This window comes from Amblyomma mixtum, chromosome 10 (assembly GCF_055824585.1).
Source record: "Amblyomma mixtum isolate Tamu chromosome 10, ASM5582458v1, whole genome shotgun sequence".
NCBI lineage: Eukaryota > Metazoa > Arthropoda > Arachnida > Ixodida > Ixodidae > Amblyomma > Amblyomma mixtum.
This window is the reverse complement of record NC_143021.1, coordinates 83,690,285-83,707,791: the sequence shown is the minus strand read 5'-3', so window position 1 is coordinate 83,707,791 and position 17,507 is coordinate 83,690,285. Positions and strand designations below refer to the sequence as shown.

Below are 17,507 nucleotides of genomic sequence, written 5' to 3'. Positions count from 1 at the left end.
CGCATGCTTCGAACGATGCCCAGCCCATATCCCCTTGTACCGCCTCGTTTATGGTTTTGCCATGGGCACCTAGCACTAATCCTCCAAAAGCTGCCTGATTTTTCTAGTCCCTGCTGAACTTCTGCCCTTAGGCACAAAACCACATTCCTGAAAGTAAGCCCTGGCACCATTATTTATTTGCAAACACCTCTCAGTACATAATATTGGTTGTAGCCCATAATGTACTATGTTTCATTATCCCGGCATCTCTTCGCCCTTTCGTCCTCACAGACTGTTTGTGATTTTCCATCTTTATCTGTCCTTCGTTTAGCCATATCCCGAGATATTTGTATTCGGCCACTCTGGGTATTTCGTGGCCGTGTATTGTAATCACCTGATCAGTTGCACCGTTGAAAATGATGATGTCTGCCAAGTCTTGAAGGCGCTGTCTGGCAGAAGAATGTTCTCGTCGGCATACTATATCAATACAGGTCTCTCTAGTTGGCCCCTTCGCCTGCAGGACACAGTAATCCGCGTTTCTATCCTCCCTGATGTACAGCATAAATAGGAGTGGCGATAAAGGACATGCTCGCTTAAGTACCGTTTTAACCGAAACTTCTGCACCTTCTATTTCCCACCAATTCACAGCTAATTTGTTCTGGTTGTAAATTTCTTTGAATAAACACAATGCTTCACAGCCCACACTCTTTTCATGTCTAACTATTTCGGACAAAAAATTTGAAAATTGGAAAATTGTTAGGTACTTTTACGGAAATATTGAAGGTAATGATCCATTCTTCTGACAGGTAGCAAAATCTCTCTTTTGCAGCGTTTCCATAGATCGCATCGAACAGTTAAGAATGCCAGAGAAAACCAATGGGGAACTCTTTTGACGGCAGCAAAAACGTTAATGGAAAAAAAATCAATACCGCTGTCGGGTGATCTGCGGATATATTGATTGTTATAATGAAATCTTTCATTGCATGAAAAAATTGTGTTCATAAGGCTTCCGGCTCAAAAATGCTTTTGTCAAGTATTGTTGGGTATGTTTCAAAAATTTACCAAACACTGCGTGACTTATATTGTCATAAGCCCCTTTCACGTCTAAAAACCCCAATGGCAGCGCTCGGTCTTCACTTGCAGCATTTGCGATAATTGGGTGACTGCGAACAAGTTGTCTCTTCTGGGATTTCTTCACTTCTCAGTACCTCACTTAAGTAGCGTACAAAGTCCTTCGTGAAGAAGTCCACTTCTTCACGAAGGAATGGAATTACCCTAATTGGTATTGTGTCCTAACCTGTTGCTGTATGCAAAGGGGCCCTTTCCTCCGCTTTTTCCCAGTCTAAATGGTCTACGTCCAAGCGAAAAACCTCCTGTTGGTAAAAGCCTGCATCAAGCTGCGTTCCGACAGCGCCATCATAGCTCGGGCTGATGAGCACGAGTTAGCCCGAGCTCTCTACTTCCGGGTAACCCGGCGCGCCAGCTGTGCGCCGTGTGACGTCACCCGCTCCTCGCGCATGCGCAGCTTGACCTTTCTAGAGCTCCGCGAAATGGCTCGGCGACTAGCGTAAGGTTCCTTTCGCATAAAAAAAAGCAATTCTGGCTACGTGCCTGACCCCTATACTAATACACTATACTAAAGAGCAACGCACGTTAAATTCCAGAAGTAGCGTATGTAACGCGAGCGTACGGTAACACTCGATTTGAAATAGCGTTCGGCGCAAGCGCAATACGAAGCCCGTTATCTATTTGGGTACCCTCTGTCTGTCTGCCTATGTCTGCGTACAGTATACTAAGACTGCCAATTGAATAATTTTGCGAAGCATGCGCACAGCCAGCCTATAGGTGCCTAGTGAGAGTGAGGGACTGTGCCCCACAAATTGAGAGGCGCACAGGGGTCACGTGACAGCACCATTCTCTAGGCCGCTTAGAGCCCTGACCACTCTTCCAGGGCAACCCAGAGCTCGCATTTGGTGAGCTTCCTTTTTCGTAGAAGGGTTGAAATGCGGGCCAGTTGGTACATTGTAAACTGAGAAAAAACCAGTCACACAAGACGACGGACAAGAAGAGAGTACACACCACAACGACTGGACTAACAACTGAAGTTTATTGGAAAAAACATGGTCCGAGCAAGGCCAGCAGAGCATGCGCAACAGCATCATCACTAATCACTGCGCAAAACTCTCTTCTTGTCCGTCGTCTTGTGTGACTGGTTTTTTCTCAGTTTCCTTTTTCGTTTCTTTTACCTCACTGCCGCTGGCCATCCCCGTATTGGAAACAGAGCTGGCTGCCAGCTATGACGTCCAGACAGCCGCAGCCACAGCGAAGGAAAAGAAAAAAAATTATGCCCAGGCTTAGCTTGGTTAAGGCAAGAATGCGTTGCATATTGCGCGGTCTTTTTGCGCGAGGTATTGCTTGGCGGCACTCGATTTTCTCAGCAGCTTTTCCTCCGTGACGTACGGATGCATGGATAGGAGCGCCCCCTTTGAAACGGGGCGGTGGCAACCGCCACCATGCTCAGCCTTTTTTTTCGTTTTTTTTTATTTTTTCTTCTTTTTTTCTTTTTTCCTTTTTTTTCTTCTTCTCTTTTTTTCCTTTTCTTTTTCTTTTTTTTTTGTTTTCCTGTTTACCGTGTTTGCATTTCTCACCAAGAATCGCCATCATCTTTACCTACGGTTTTTCCTCCGGCTGTCGTGACGTCACGTCACGTGGTTTGGTGGCTGCCCGGCCGCGCCCAAGGGCTGAACTGAGTGACTGCAATATGCTACGCATAAAAGCTACGGCTCCTGGATTGAGAGTAGTACGGACGGCGCGAAAACAACAAAGACAAAGGAGACACGAACACAACAGGACGGGCGCCCGTCCTGTTGTGTTCGTGTCTCCTTTGTCTTTGTTGTTTTCGCGCCGTCCGAACTACTTTCAAGATATGAACCAACTAGCCCAAATCAAAGTACTTCTTGGGCTCCTGGATGACGTTCGCTTCCTCTGATCTCAGCTTGTTTGTACGCTTCTTTCATTTTATTTCACTGACTGCTCTGTTACTGGCACTATTCGCTTTTTATTACTTGTGTTTATTCAATTTCCTCTGTTGCGTTTGTTTTGTGCCTCCGTATGTATGCGTACACTCCGGTGCCCAAGTTGGCACTGTTTCCAATAAATATTTATTCACAGCAGGCAACCTGTTCACACCTTCAACCTGGGTGGCGTACAGCCGTTGTTTTCAAACGCGCTTCCCTTCATCCGCCGCCAGTGTCGTGAAGCCGTATACATTCGGCACCCGCAGCGAACAGCACGGTTGTGGGCAGACAAAGGAAGCTCGTAGGATGTTCATGCAGAACAGTGCACTAGCAAGGCGGGCGCTGTCCATTTTCATCATAAAGAAAACGCTCGCTCGCTGTTGTCACCCTGCGGCAGGAGCTCTGGGAACGCACTGGGAGCTCCTTACACGACGGCTGGGAGTCGCTTCGAGCGCGTATTTACCCACAGTTGTTCGCTTCCCCCCAGGGCGTGGTGTTCGCGGCGTGGGCGCCCAAAGTGGTCGACATCGCAGTGTGTGCCAGCCTGATCCTGGTCTCGTTCCCGCTGCCCGAGACGTTCAAGGCGCCACTGCCGGACACGCTGCACGAGATCAAGCAAGCCAAGTACGGCGCCTACCGTGCCCCTTTTATTTATTATTGGATTGTTTCCGCCCTCCATGTGGCGCGGCAGCAGTACGGCATGGCGGACGAGGCGGTGATTTTATTTATTTATTTATTTATTTCATAATACTGCAGGCCAAAAGATTGGCCCATGCAGGAGGGGCTATACAAGGCATTGAAAATGACAAATACTAAGAAAATACATGGGGTTACAAACAATGAGCAGAATAACGAAATACAACGCTCATTCACTCGAGAAAATGCTTCTCAAGAGCTTTACTAAAATCTGAGGACTGGAAAATGGCCTCGGGAAGAGATTTCCAGTCGGAAACAGTCCGTGGAAAAAAACTGTGCTTGAATGAGTCAGTCTTTGCAAAAATTGGTTCCAGCGAATGAATTCGTGAATGGTGTGTTCGGCGCGACAATTGTTTGAGAATTACAGGGCGGGGTATGTTTAGTTTATGTGTTAAAAGGTTATGCATAAACAACAGATGGTAAATTTTTCTGCGTACTTCAAGTAATGGAATATGGTTGGTTTTCATTAGCGTTGTGATAGCGTCACAGTGTGCCTATGGTTCAGTTCGGCCTCATTAGGTATTTTCAGCGAGATCTGCATCAATCGCTGACACGCAAGCGCCACAAAAACTTTTGCGAGGTTGACACATGCACCAAACTCAGCTTTGTAAAGTGCAGTAAACATATGAAATCAATTAGTTTTTCACGATGTAATTCCCTGAATAATACTTGTTAATCTTCAGCGTACATTGCTCACGTATGCAGCAATAGAGAAGTGATCGCGCATGATGGGGCAGCAGAAATTAGATCGTATTTTCGACCAGTGGTAGATATGGCGTAGCGAGCAAAAAGGTATGATATTTCAGTTTTTAAAATTTACCTTTTTTTACCGCACTAATATTTGCGCACGATGTCGGTGGGACGACAGAATCAGACTTTTTATAGAATAGCAACGAATGTTTACTATATTAAGCGACAATTTGTACCCGCTTACTTTACTTACATATGATGTACCCACAGGAAATTTATTGAAGAACTGCGTTCTCCGCTGCGTGAAGGTATCGACAATTATATGATTTTTTTTTATTATAAAGTGAGGCAACAATTTTAAGAATGCGTTTTCACAATACCCTAATGCATCAGTACTTCACGCGCAAGCCTTTTCCGGCGAGCACCGCTTGACTCCGCCGAATCATGGAGTCCAGGAATCTGTCAGTGAACGTCTATATCGCAGGGTCTCCACTCTTGTAGCAGCTTCTGGACTTTCTCCTCGGCGCTGCTGGCTTTTTTTGTCCCTCGGACGATGCGCGGCGCTTATCCAAACGTATTTAATTTAAGTAATCGCAGTAGGCTGGCTTGGCCACTCCATAAGGTCCACCGTTCTCTTCCTGATCCAATCCTTCAAAAGCGTAGAAGAGTGCTTCGGGCCATAATTTTGCCGAAGCACATCCAAATCCCAGATTCTTGCGTGCATATGGAATCATAGCACTTTCAAGAATGCCCTGATCAGTCTCTTCGCTCACGGTACCTTAAATTCAGTCCACGAGCGGAGAATCAGCCCCGTGCCATTACGTTCCCGTCTCTGTGGTCTAACGTGAGAGGCTTATAACGAGGTCCATGCATATAAATTGTGTTTGGAGAAATATACACAACGAATCCCATCATCCCCGCATGACAGGAACTTCGATGCGTCTAATGAAATCACTATTTTTCATTCGCAACATAACCACACTAGGTGTTCCTTTCTCTACTTCATCCTGGAAACCCAATTCTTTTCACAGATGTGCCGGGTTTGAACTGGGCTCCCGTCGGTCAGTTGAGCACATTGGACATGGCGTCTCACAGTACATGGAGTTACTGTGGAGCCTGATAACGGGACCATGCAGTACTCCTTCGGAAATGTCGATAATAATGAGTCTGGAGTGTGTTAGGCTCCCGCAAACAATGTCTTTTTCGACAACTTGATTCTTCTCGCGTGTCTCTTGCGATGATCGAAAGACTAAACCTCCTGTTAAACAATATCTCGTCAAAATTAGTGAAAAAGTGGACTGAGCTGCTCTGAAAGCCAGTGAAGGCTGATGGTGTTTCATCCCTTCATCCCATAATTGTGGCTGTAGATAATTGTCATTTGAGCAGTCTTGATAACGATATGTTAACATCACACTCTGCCCAGTGCTTATACAAATATTCAGTAATGCAAGCTGCAGAATATGTTACCTGAAAGTGACAGCAAGCTAAAATTAATTTAGAACAGAGGAAAAGTGAACACAATGGGAAAGACCCATGAAAGGAGAAAACTGAAAAATGAACTGAAAGCAAACAGTTACGCCCACAACAACCCCTGACAAAACAGGGCATTGTTCCATTACATATTCAGAAATAACAAATGCCTTTTTTTAGATCTGTCATACTTTGAATTTATGTAAAAATTTTGAAAATATATATTTTTGTTCCCTACTGTATATGAACGGCTCCATGAGCCGCCGCGGTGGCTATGGTGCTCGGCTGCTGGCCCAAAAGACGCGGGTTCGATCCCGGCCGCGGCGGCTATAATTTCTTTGGAGGAGAAATTCTAGAGGCCCGTGTGCTGTGCGATGTCAGTGCACGTTAAAGAACCCCAGGTGGTCGAAATTTCCGGAGCCCTTCACTACGGCGTCTCTCATAGCCTTAGTCGCTTTGGGACGTTAAACCCCACAAAACCAAACCAAACGGCTCCATGATCAAATTACCTGATGCCAGTTTTCAAGGAACATTTGCGTGTTGTTCAGCTACACTGCGCAACACGTGCGAGAAACGGGAATGCAAATGTGAAATTCACGCCCTTCGCATCATATTTCCTCAATCGCGGTTGGGCCGAACAGACAGGTTTTTCTTCGGGATTTGCAAGACAACCTTATCAAACAACTGCGACACGATAAGGTCGCAGTGCACAAGATAAAATCGTGCGAAACTGAAGGAAAAGCTTTGGTTTCTTTCAGTAAACGTCCACCACAAAATATCCACCACAAATGAATATATTTCATATGAACATAATTTTAAACAGTGGACTTGTTTTTATGCAGTTGTGGTCCCCTCAAATTCGGTACCTATCAATGCGATTCGCTACGACGGATATAACGAACAAAACCATCAACAGGAAAGCACTGATGACGTGGCTCACGCCATCAAGAAAGTGCTTCGCTGAGAAACATGCGTAATTGGCTGAAGCGCCCCTACCGACCTCTCCAACCGACCGGGTCACGGAATTTGTTCGCTTTTTCTTAAGAGCAGGAACAATACGTTTTCTTCCAACATTCACTAATTCAGGCATCTAGAAATAGCATGAAAAACAGTAGAGAACACAAGATCCTTCTTAAGGGTGTGATGCGATAGCATTAATGGGTCCTCTGCGTATTAATCCGCAGACACGGTCATTCGGAGGTCATTCGGACACGGTCACGCGCAGGAAGAGAACGAAAGGCAGAGTGGTTAACTGCAATAAGAAACCGGTTTCCTACCCTGCACTGGGGGAAGCGATGAAGGGATAGAAAAATGAACACGTAAACAGAGCAAGAGAAATATCTTGTAGCAACATAGCATAGTGGGCGAGTTGGTATTGCATCTTTAAGGATGCATCGTTTTAGTTGCGCTGTTTCGTTCCTTAAAGAGAAATATGTAGTTAGTATGCGAAGTCACTATGCATGCGTTGAAGTCGGAGCCTATCGTGCAGACCCGACGCACTGAAGCAGGAGCAGTGCCTGGAAGGCCTTCGTCGCCGATGATCGCCGCGGCCAGTGGATGAGAATCTTCCTCAGTCAGCGGGCGTGGATCTAGACGCTCCAGAGAAGGGCAGAGGGTCTGTCTTTCGGTGCCGTATGCATGGCATACACAAAGAATGTGGGCTATAGTCTCGTCGCACCCGCAGATATGGTACATGCAGGGTTATTAACCATACCGATTACAAAAGGAGTAATGGTTGGTGAAAGCTACGCCAAGCCACAGGCGACACAGTAGAATTGTTTCGCATCGTGGTAGTCCGAGTGGAAGCCGGAAGCCCAGGTCAGGGTCCGTCCAGGGATCCTAGGCGTGGGTTGGAAAACTGTCCCGAATGGGTATACAAAACGTATGACGTCAGTTAAGGCGAAACATGCCATTCTGATAATTGAATAACACACAAATCACACACAAGAGCAAGAATCTTGGTGAACTGCTTTGGATGAAACTGAACAGACAAAAAGAAATGCTTGCAGGCCGCTTAGAAAGCCAGTCGAGGTGCTTCCTGAAGGATGCTGTAATGACTCAAGAAAGATAAACACACAGTGTCAGACAACGGCGCTCCTCAACACACCAGCTACCGATGGCACTGCCTGATGAAACATTGCTAAAATCTTATGCGGCGTGGCTCCGCAGATTGCTGCTGCAAGCAAAATTGCAAATGCAAACTCTTCTTCCTTGGTTTCATTTTAACACGATAGTGTTGGGCGTCCCGTTCCGCAGAGAAACCAGCGCAGCTGCTGGCATTGTCGTGTAAAAAAATTCGCTGTGGCTTAGCTTGGTTAAGCCCGGTAATTGCGAAAGCAATATCCGTACCTACGCCATGGTTCAGCTGGTAGTGTAGCTGGTGGTGGTGCTTTTGGTTAGACTTGTGGTGATGCATCGGTTATGTAATCCAATCCAATCCAATGCAATCCAATCCAATGTAATCTAATCTATTCTAATCCAATTCAATCCTATCCAGTCCAGTCCAGTCAGGCCGCCGTTCATGTGCACCGCCGTCGCACACGGACGGCGCGAGATCGCGAAGCAGTGTTAAGCCGCTGGTGGTTGGCACAGCTACTGCTTTCTAGCGACGTGAGCCGAGCCTAATCTCTTCAGCTGGATGGATGGATGGATGGATGGATAGGAGCGCCCCCTTTGAAACGGGGTGGTGGCAATTGCCACCATGCTCAGCTTTTCTTTATTTATTATTTTTTTTGTTTACTGTGTTGGCAATTCTCATTAATATTCTCCATCAACTTTGCCTACGGTTTCCTACTATTCTAACCTTATGCCACATCTCTGCTTTTCAGCCACCAATCCTCCAATCGCTTTTTGCTGACTTCCACTGCAGATTTATTTACATGACCATTGTTATCTTTAAACCCTAGGGCCTCAGAAAGAGTGACTGTGCCTGCATCGACATCCGGATGGATACCATCACATTTGATTACGAGGTGTTCAATTGTTTCCACAGATCTACCACACACTGCACATGTGTCATCTTCTTCGTTAAATTTCTTTTTGTAGCTGCGCGTTCTAAGACACCCTGATCTAGCTTCAAAAAGTAGGGCACTGCCTCTTGAGTTATCATAGAAAAATTCTTTCCTGATCTGCCTTTTCCAGAATCGATATAGTTCTACACTATGTTTCTTTTCCATTGAATTCATCCAATTTTTAACTTCCGCGTTTTTAACCTGTCGTTTAATGCTCTTTCTTTCTCCGTCCTCATGACCGGCATACTTACTGGCTAGTTTTCTAGTTCTTTTCCGCCACTGTGAGTCAACGTTCTTTCTGTATAAATATTTAAATACCTTAGCTGCCCATCTGTTATCGTCCAATTTCCTCAGGCGTTCTTCATATAGTATTTTACTCTTAGCTTCCCGTGCCTCGAACGATGCCCAGCCCATATCCCCTTGTACTGCCTCGTTTGTGGTTTTGCCGTGGGCACCTAGTGCTAATCTTCCAACAGCTCTCTGATTTACGTCTAATCTCGACTGAACTTCTGCCCTTAAGCACAGAACCGCATTGCCGAAAGTAAGTCCCGGCACCATTATTCCTTTCCAAATACCTCTTAGTACTTCATATTTCTTGTACCCCCATAATGCCCTATGTTTCATTATCCCGGCGTCTCTTCGTCCTTTTGCCCTAAGAGCCTGTTCATGCTTTTCCGTGTATATCTGCCCTTCGTTTAGCCATATCCCGAGGTATTTGTATTCGGCCACTTTGGGTATTTCGTGGCCTTGTATTGTAAGCACCTGATCAGTTGTATCGTTAAAAATCATCACACCTGATTTAGTTGCGCTAAAACTGAATCCTAGAGCGTCTCCTTCGTCTCCACAGCAATTAACCAAAGTTTGTAAATCTTCCTGGCTATCTGCTAACAGTACAATATCGTCCGCATACATTAAACCCGGGAGTCGCTGCTCAACTACATTTCCGCCTAATCTGTACGATAGATTATAACCCAGATTACTTTCTTCTAGCCTTCTTTCCATATTTATCACGTAAAGCATGAACAGCAGCGGTGATAGAGGGCAACCTTGCCTTAATCCTTTGTGCACCCCTACAGTTGTGGTACTTTTGTTGTGGTACGCCACAATCGCGCTCCTAGCGGAGAGCGCAGGAGTTAGGCGTCGGTGGTGGCACCGCCGCGGCTTGCGACTGCGCGAGTCGGTCGCCCTTCTCTTCGGCGTGACGTCACAACACCTGTTACGCTCCTAGCGGAGAGCGCAGGAGTTAAGCGCCGGTGGTGGCACCACCGCGGCTTGCGACGGCGCGAGTCGGTCGCCCTTCTCTTCGGCGTGATGTCACGCATGACGTCACACAGAGGTCAACTAAAGGTCAATGGTGGCACCGCCGCGCCACGGCAAAGGCTGAAAGTGCAAGTAGTAAAGCTTTCGCTTTAAAAACAAACGGAATAGGTCGAGAGGGTCGTGACGTCCGAACCACATTACCTCGCGCGAGTGATAGACCTCTCCCGGCGTACGTCACGGTTGACGTTTCGAAGGAGGGGCGAAGGGCGTGGCTTGAAGTGGTCGGCAAAACATTTTGCAACTGGCTGTTTGGCGCAGTGGATGTGGCCTCGCGCAGTGACAGTTTGCTGTTTTTCTCAGTGCGGTCGCGTTGTTGCTCTAATGATGGAAGAAGACCAACCGCAGATATTCCTTCCACTTTCCGAATCGCGAAAACCGGCGAAAAATACGTACTGGAGCCGGACAAACAGCAAAGTGACGGACGTCAAGCGCTGTCAAGATCTGCGGCATGCATTCGCTTGTAAGCAGAATTACTGGGCTACTCGTGCGCCGATGTATTTTCCGGTGAGCAAGGAAGGACTTAGTTTGCTTTGTTATCTTCCCGACCGAATCGCACTGAAATAATGACCGTTCGAGCTCTAAAAGGCGCGCATGGCATGCAACCCCTGGAAGTACTTCTAGGTAGTCATTTGCAGTTTATTCCAGTGCTGCAGATAGTTTTAATCACAAGACGGCTCTCAAGGGCATGCCAGCACGTATTCCTTGGCCGCTCGAGTACAGAAGCATTCCAAACCCGTATCGTAACATGCCACGCTAGATCAAGCGCTGCCATGTTCGAGTCGACAGTTTTGCTTGCGTCATTCAATGCGCTTTTAAATAGTGCTTTCTGCGCGAATATTATGCAATGGTGTACAAAACGCGCTTAATTACCCCGCTATTTTGCGTACAGCTGGTTCTACTGATGCTCACCGCTTTGGTTGTTCCGCACTGCTCTTACCCAGGGTGGTATACGTTCTAGCATTGATATGTTTCTCAGGCAGAACGTAATCTAAACGACGTGTACTGAAAACGTCCGTACTTGAGAGAAAAATCGGCCGGCCAAACACGGTTGGTGCTGCTGCCATAACTCGCTCTCTAGGGGCCACGTGCATTTCGTAGGGCTCTTTTGTGAAAGGCCTTTAGAACGCAGTAACCGGTGCCGCTTGACAACGTGCTCTTGCCGAAATGCGGTAGGTACAGTGCCTGCGCACAGCACGGGTTAGGGTTGTTCGATCTAGTTGTACGAAGATATCACCTAAGTGCACGTTTGCCGGATACTTAAAATTATTCTTCCGGTTGACAGTCGTTAATTGGTCTGGGTAACGGAGTGCCGCGTGCATGGGCCTTACTTAAACGCAATTAAGCAGAATTTCCCTTTTCGTTAGCCTCCACGTTGCTGCCCCATAGATGAGTACCCGTAAGATACAGCTGTTGTATACTTTTCTCTTGAGGGACATTGGTAAACTGCCAGTCATGATCTCAGAAGATTTGTGATATAAGCTGCACCCCATTCTTATTCTTCTACTTATTTCCCTCTCACGATTCGGATTAACGGTCACTACCTTTCCTATATACACTTACTCCCTTACCACTTCCAGCCCCTCGCTACCAATTGTAAAATGCTGTTCCCTTCTGAGACTGTTGAACATTTGTTTGGTTTTCTGCAAATTAATTTTCAGACTCATAGTACTGCTCTGTCTGCATAACTCATTAATCTAGTTTTGCAGTTCATCTCCTCAGTGTCTTAACAAGGCAATGCCATCAGCGAACCTCAGATTATTTCGGCATTCTCCACCCCAATCCAGGCCTCGGAACACCCCCTGTAAACAGGCGGTGAATAGCATTGGAGAGATCGTGGTTCCCTGTCTGACACCGTTTCTTATTGGAATTTTATTGCTGGCTCTCTGTAGGACTATGGTAGCTCTGCATCTGCTATAGATATATTCCAGTATTTTTAAAGGACATCTTAATTTAAGGGCAGGGCAGCGAGTTATGGAAAGAAAAACGATAGATGTAAAGTTAGAGACCCGAAGCGGGCAGAGTGGGTGAGGTAACCAACGTGGGTTGATGACATTCCAGTCGACCACAAGAGCAAGAAATGGGCTTGTGCAGGCCATGTAATGCGAAGGCAAGACGGAGTGGATTCCAAGAGAAGGCAAGTGTAGCAGGCGGTGCCAGGAAGATAGGTGGGCGGATGAGATCAGCAAGTCTGCGGGGATAGGGTGGCCGCAACTGGCACAGGACAGGGTTAATTGGAGAGACATAGGAGAGGCTTTTGCTCTGCAGGGGGTGTAGTCAGGCTGATGATGATGAATGCACAATTTCAGGCTGAAAAATTGGGCAGCTCCCGACGCTCCACACAGGTACACCGGACCCGAACGACCGCTTTGTCCAATCAGGCCTGTTTTCTTCCGGCAGGCCCCCTTGCCAACGTGTTCCCCTGACACTACATTGTTTGCAAACAGGCAGGAATCTAGATCAACAACCCACGACGATCACGCAGTACAAAAGCGATGACGTAACCGCCCTCTTTCTCATTGCTCTGCAGGATGGTGACGTGATTTCACGGCGTAGTGTCTGTCAAGAACGAAAAAAAAAATTCCGCTGAAATGAAAAAAACGGGATCATGCCGAGACTCGAGCTGCTGCCCTGGGGTTGTGAGCCGGGCGCGCTACCCTTCGACCACTTTTTTTTTCTTTACTGCATTTTCACAACGGGTACAAAGAAGTAAAACATGTCAGCAACACTTGCACTGACACGGCAGGTTAAAATTTTTTCGGTTCAACCAAGTCATCCAACACATTTAACCAAGTTGGCTGATCACGCAGTGCCTGATACACTTCCCTCAGACGCATGACACCTTCAATGAAATGCTCGCTTGGAGATCTCACAACTACTTCTGCATTGTTGAATTGTGTCCTTGTTTTCCATAAACTATGGAGGCCAAGGAGCATAATAGCGTCATAAGGGATGACCTGCTTTCCTACCGGTAAGAACCTGATGCCATGCGGGTGTAGCGGTAAATCATTCTTTAAGGTTCTTTGAAGCACATCCCAGAAGAAAAACGCATCCCAACAATCTAAACACACGTGATTTTCAATGCAGTACCTCTCCAATGTCACTAGAAAAAAATCTGTATAAAGATTTAATTGAATCAATGTTCCCTGTACCCATTTACCGATTGTCAAACTGCGGAGGCCCAGGAGCAGATGTGCTCAAATAGGTTAAAAGAATGCCAGTTTACCCATTTTTGAAAACTTTCTTCTTCAAACTTCACACCGGAACACTGTCGGTCAAAACATGGATGCACGATAAAGGACTCTTTGTCCCTTGGTCAACAGATTGTTTTCTATGTAAAAAACCTGCTACCCTTCGACCACCGAGGAACGTTCGTTCGACGTGTTTAAAGGAAGGCCTCGTGTGTCTCGTTGTAAACAATGAAAATAAACACAAGTGATATATACTGAAACAAAACAAATAATAAATGAAATATAAAAGCAGCGTCCGTGTCTGCCAAGCGATATGCAAAAAGGAGGCCTCTAAAGGCAGAGCTTAAGTGTCCCCGAATTTTTCATCAATCGAAATGTTTGACAGTCCATGCGCTAGCTGAACAGGGAAGCAGCCCATATCGGAGAACCATACATTATAACAGCATGCATTCTACCACCGAGCAGCGGTGAGCACTGCAGTGTAGGCAGCATAGAGAAGCGACACTTGCACCGCGGAGTGGCGTCCGCTGGGGGGCGTTGCTCTGCGCGCTGACTGTTCGAAAGCGCGCGTCTTTCGGCGCGAGACAGCCGATAATTGCTGAGCTCCAGTGATGCAGACAGTAGTTAATCTCGGTTTAGAAAATTTAAAAACTGATATGGCTGTTACTAACGGGCGGCTACAAATGCCGCCTTGCTGCAATAGTTATAAAGTTAATTACTAGGAATCAGTCGAACAGCGTAGTAATTAACAGTATTCATCTGTTTTCTGACGCCCGCTCAGTCTGGTGTTACTGTACTGCCGAAGTTGACTTCATACCTCAAAAAGCCGATTCCTTTTTAAAAACCTAGTTTTTGGACCGTAACAAAATGTACCCTTGGCAATGAGCCACAGGCTGTTGCTACAGTTAAGGGCCACGCGGGCACTGCGAAGCCCTTTGCGAATCACGTCCTTATGCTCAAAGACGCCTGGTTTTTGGTCGGGTGTTTACACCATACGAATACATCTCAAGACAATGCAGCAGCAACACCAAGTGACCATTGTGATAAACAAAACCTGCTGCTGCTGATATAGTGAATAGTTCGGTAGTTCAATTTTAAAACCCTCACTTTAGTCATCTCATGAACCGCGACAGGTGCTAAAGTTCTACGACCGTTTCACGCTTGAGCTGCACCGTGCAGCTGTGTCGCTGCTCCTTTCAGGTTTTGCTTCTTTGGGGCAAAAAGACGCCTTTGCTAGAAAAGCTTCGAAGAATTCCATGTGACGGGGGTAAAAATTATTCCAGGCTATTCCAAGCAGTCAGGCAGCATTCTGTTCGATTCTAATTAAATTTTAACAATTGAAACGTCATCGATGCGTCTTCTTCGGTAGGCATTAGCGCAGGCAGATTTGAAGTAAACTTCTTGGACATACTATGCTCGCTTGGCCGAAAGATCACTTGTGTGCCAATTGATTCCGTCCAGTGCAGAGCAAGCGGGGCCACGTCACTCTGAGGTGAACTGTGCGAATTAGTCTTTTCTTTGGACGTGTTACTCGCAATTATGTTCTGTTTTCTTTTTTTTCGGTCACGGGTACAGAAGGAGTGCCAAAGACAACACAACAGAAGCAGAAGCCCAGCCACTGCGGTAACAAACATCGAAGATGCGATGCTCCCCAAGAAGCAAGCCGGCCCTTATCGACTACTGAAATGCGACAATAAAAAAACTAGAAAACTCCGGCTAAAAGCTGTCTGTTCAGCAGCTTCCTGTCGTCATTTATCTCAGCGAAAACGGTCTCACAACCTGCGCTGCCATTCTCAGAAATATCTGTCGATTACCAGACATCGGTCATCTTCGCATTCGAGGCAACGCCTCGCGGAAGACGTCTTCTCACTCGTCGCGACTTGCTTTCAAGGGTCCGTAGTTTGAATGCTGTGTTGCGCAGCGTTTCGTGAATTTCGGACAAAAAATTAATCATGAATGACACTTCTTCCGCGGTGAGTTCGTGGGTTTAGAGCTGTCGACGGCGGCATCATTAACGACATTCACAGGCGTCACCTGGACTACAGCTCGAATGCTACGAGCAACAGCGTAGATAACTCGATCAGACGCAATGCGCACGACTGAGTACATATCAGCTATTTATGAGAAATATATTTATTCGGATAGAGCTCGAGTCTGCAGTGCAGTACCGCCCGCATTCAGGACCATCGAGCAGAATTCCTACGCGTCAAAAAAGTAGAGAGTTGTAAAAGATTTTCTTGTTACCAAAACGAGACTAAATTACAAGGTCAAGAATTTCGGTGCTTCTGGCGTGTTTGATAATATCATACTTTAAAAATCTGTTTTTGTTCACTGCGGCAGCTGCCAAGAGGAGTAATACAGGACGCCGCGGATCGTAGCCAGCGTTACCAATTGCAGTTTTGTTAAGTTGTATCCTACTATAGCAGCAATGTTATCTTTTTTTTTGGGGGGGGGGGGTGGAAATAAAGCGCTATTCATATCACGGCTAGGGTGTTTTTTTTTGCGCCAACTAGGGGATGCAGAAAGTAATAGTCCTCAAAATAATGAGTTAACAAGGTGTTGTCGAAGGGGTGTGACCCGATGAGCAAAAGCGCGAACTTTCGCTTCTGAGCCGATTCTGCACGTGTCGAGCGTTAACAGACCACCTTTCTTCTCCCAATTAAAGAGCTACGGCACGCAGCCATTTTTTGTTCCGATTGGAGCTGCTTCGGTACGCGCTTCACCTGTTCGAACATGCTGCCAGAAGTGGCATGTTGCCCACCAGGACAGAAACACGTGCGCTGATGATGTAGGCCGGGAGAGGTCTATTTATTCTCAGTGCTCGCTTTCTACGGAAAGAATAGGTGATTGCAAGGTCCTTCGAATACCCGTTTCTTTGATCGCCAGAAGCACTCCTGACAAGGGCGTGCACGTTGGGCGCCAGCGCGGCTGAATCCGGTTGTGAGGACAGAGAAGGTGGGGCCAGGCCGCCTGCTACCCGGTTGAGGCGTCGATGCACTGCCTCCTCACATGCTGGGGAGAGGCAAGCGAAGCGGCAAGCAGACGCAGTGAACTGTGCTCTCGCTTTCTGCTACTGCACGCAACTATCGGCAAAGGGACGCCTGCAGCCAGGAGGTGGTTCACACGCCCCTTGTCATCAGAGTTCCTTAGCTTTGCCCTGCCATCACCGCTTTCCCGACTCTGTTCACCGGGGAGGCGGCGCTAAAGACGAACCGTAAGCTACTTACCTCGTCGCTCACATGGCGACCCTGACAAAAGGCGTCGAAAAAGCGGAAGTACTAATGGCACTGCTAAACTGACTTGGCGTTGGACGTACGTCTACCGTGCTTGTTCATGCAGAGTAAGAAACCAACTGGGCACGGCGGAGGTAAAACAGTGCTCCCCTCTTTCCGCACTCACGAAGAAGGCTACACAAATCAGCCTCCAAGCAGGCCACTAAAGGCGCCAAATTTTCATGGCTAATTCTCAAAAATACACTGCAGTGGCGCTGTTTTTTTTTTTGCTTCACGGTGTTCGCGGTATTTTTTTAGTACCTATAGGAACAGAAAAAAGGGCGCTAGGCTGACACTGTTGCCAATTATTTCAGACCGGCTTAACCCCACAGTTACTGGACTTGCCCTGAACGGAAGCCCCTGGTTCAGAATTGCCACTGCTGTTAATCGTTCCTCTCAGGCCCCTGTGTGCAGAAGCGGGTACAGGACTAAAGGGAGACCGGGAAAACTTGGATGTTCGAGAGAAAAAAAAAGAGGAAAGGCACTGAACTTAGGGAATTACGATCAGACTAGAGGGAGGGATCTTTCGGCGGAGGCCCCCAAATGTTCTTGTCAGCTGTGCATGCGCCCGATGTGGACGTCTGCTTGTGCCTATGCTGTCGACTATGCTTATGAAAAATGCAAATTGTCCGCGCACTTATTTCTTAAGTACCACTTTTGAGCCGCAGGTTAGGCTGTCACCAATTGATTACGTTGAAACCACCGGTCCTAGCGCCTGTCGCAGCGGACGCTTTTCCTGCTTATCTTTTTTTTTACACAAAATCTGCAACAACGGAGCCACATTCTGTTTGCTTCCCTTACAGGCTGCTGTGCGGAAAGGAGAGGTTCTTACCTTCCGATCAGATACTTTTGCTACAGCTTTTC

General features: G+C 46.9%; 1 protein-coding gene across 2 annotated transcripts in view; it reads left to right on the top strand.

Annotated features, from left to right (window-relative positions):
* LOC149326312 (organic cation transporter protein-like) overlaps positions 1–15,084 on the top strand; it is a 198,203-nt gene extending 183,119 nt beyond the window's left edge. The window contains exons 11-12 of one of the 2 annotated variants that reach the window (XM_089562552.1): positions 3,484–3,620; positions 14,950–15,084. In XM_089562552.1, the coding sequence (XP_089418678.1) occupies positions 3,484–3,620; positions 14,950–14,998 (186 nt within the window). In that variant the 3' untranslated portion in view covers positions 14,999–15,084. Of the gene's footprint in view, positions 1–3,483; positions 3,621–14,946 lie in introns of both variants that reach the window. The other variant, XM_089562551.1, reaches the window with a different exon arrangement.
* The last annotated feature ends 2,423 nt before the right edge of the window (positions 15,085–17,507 follow it).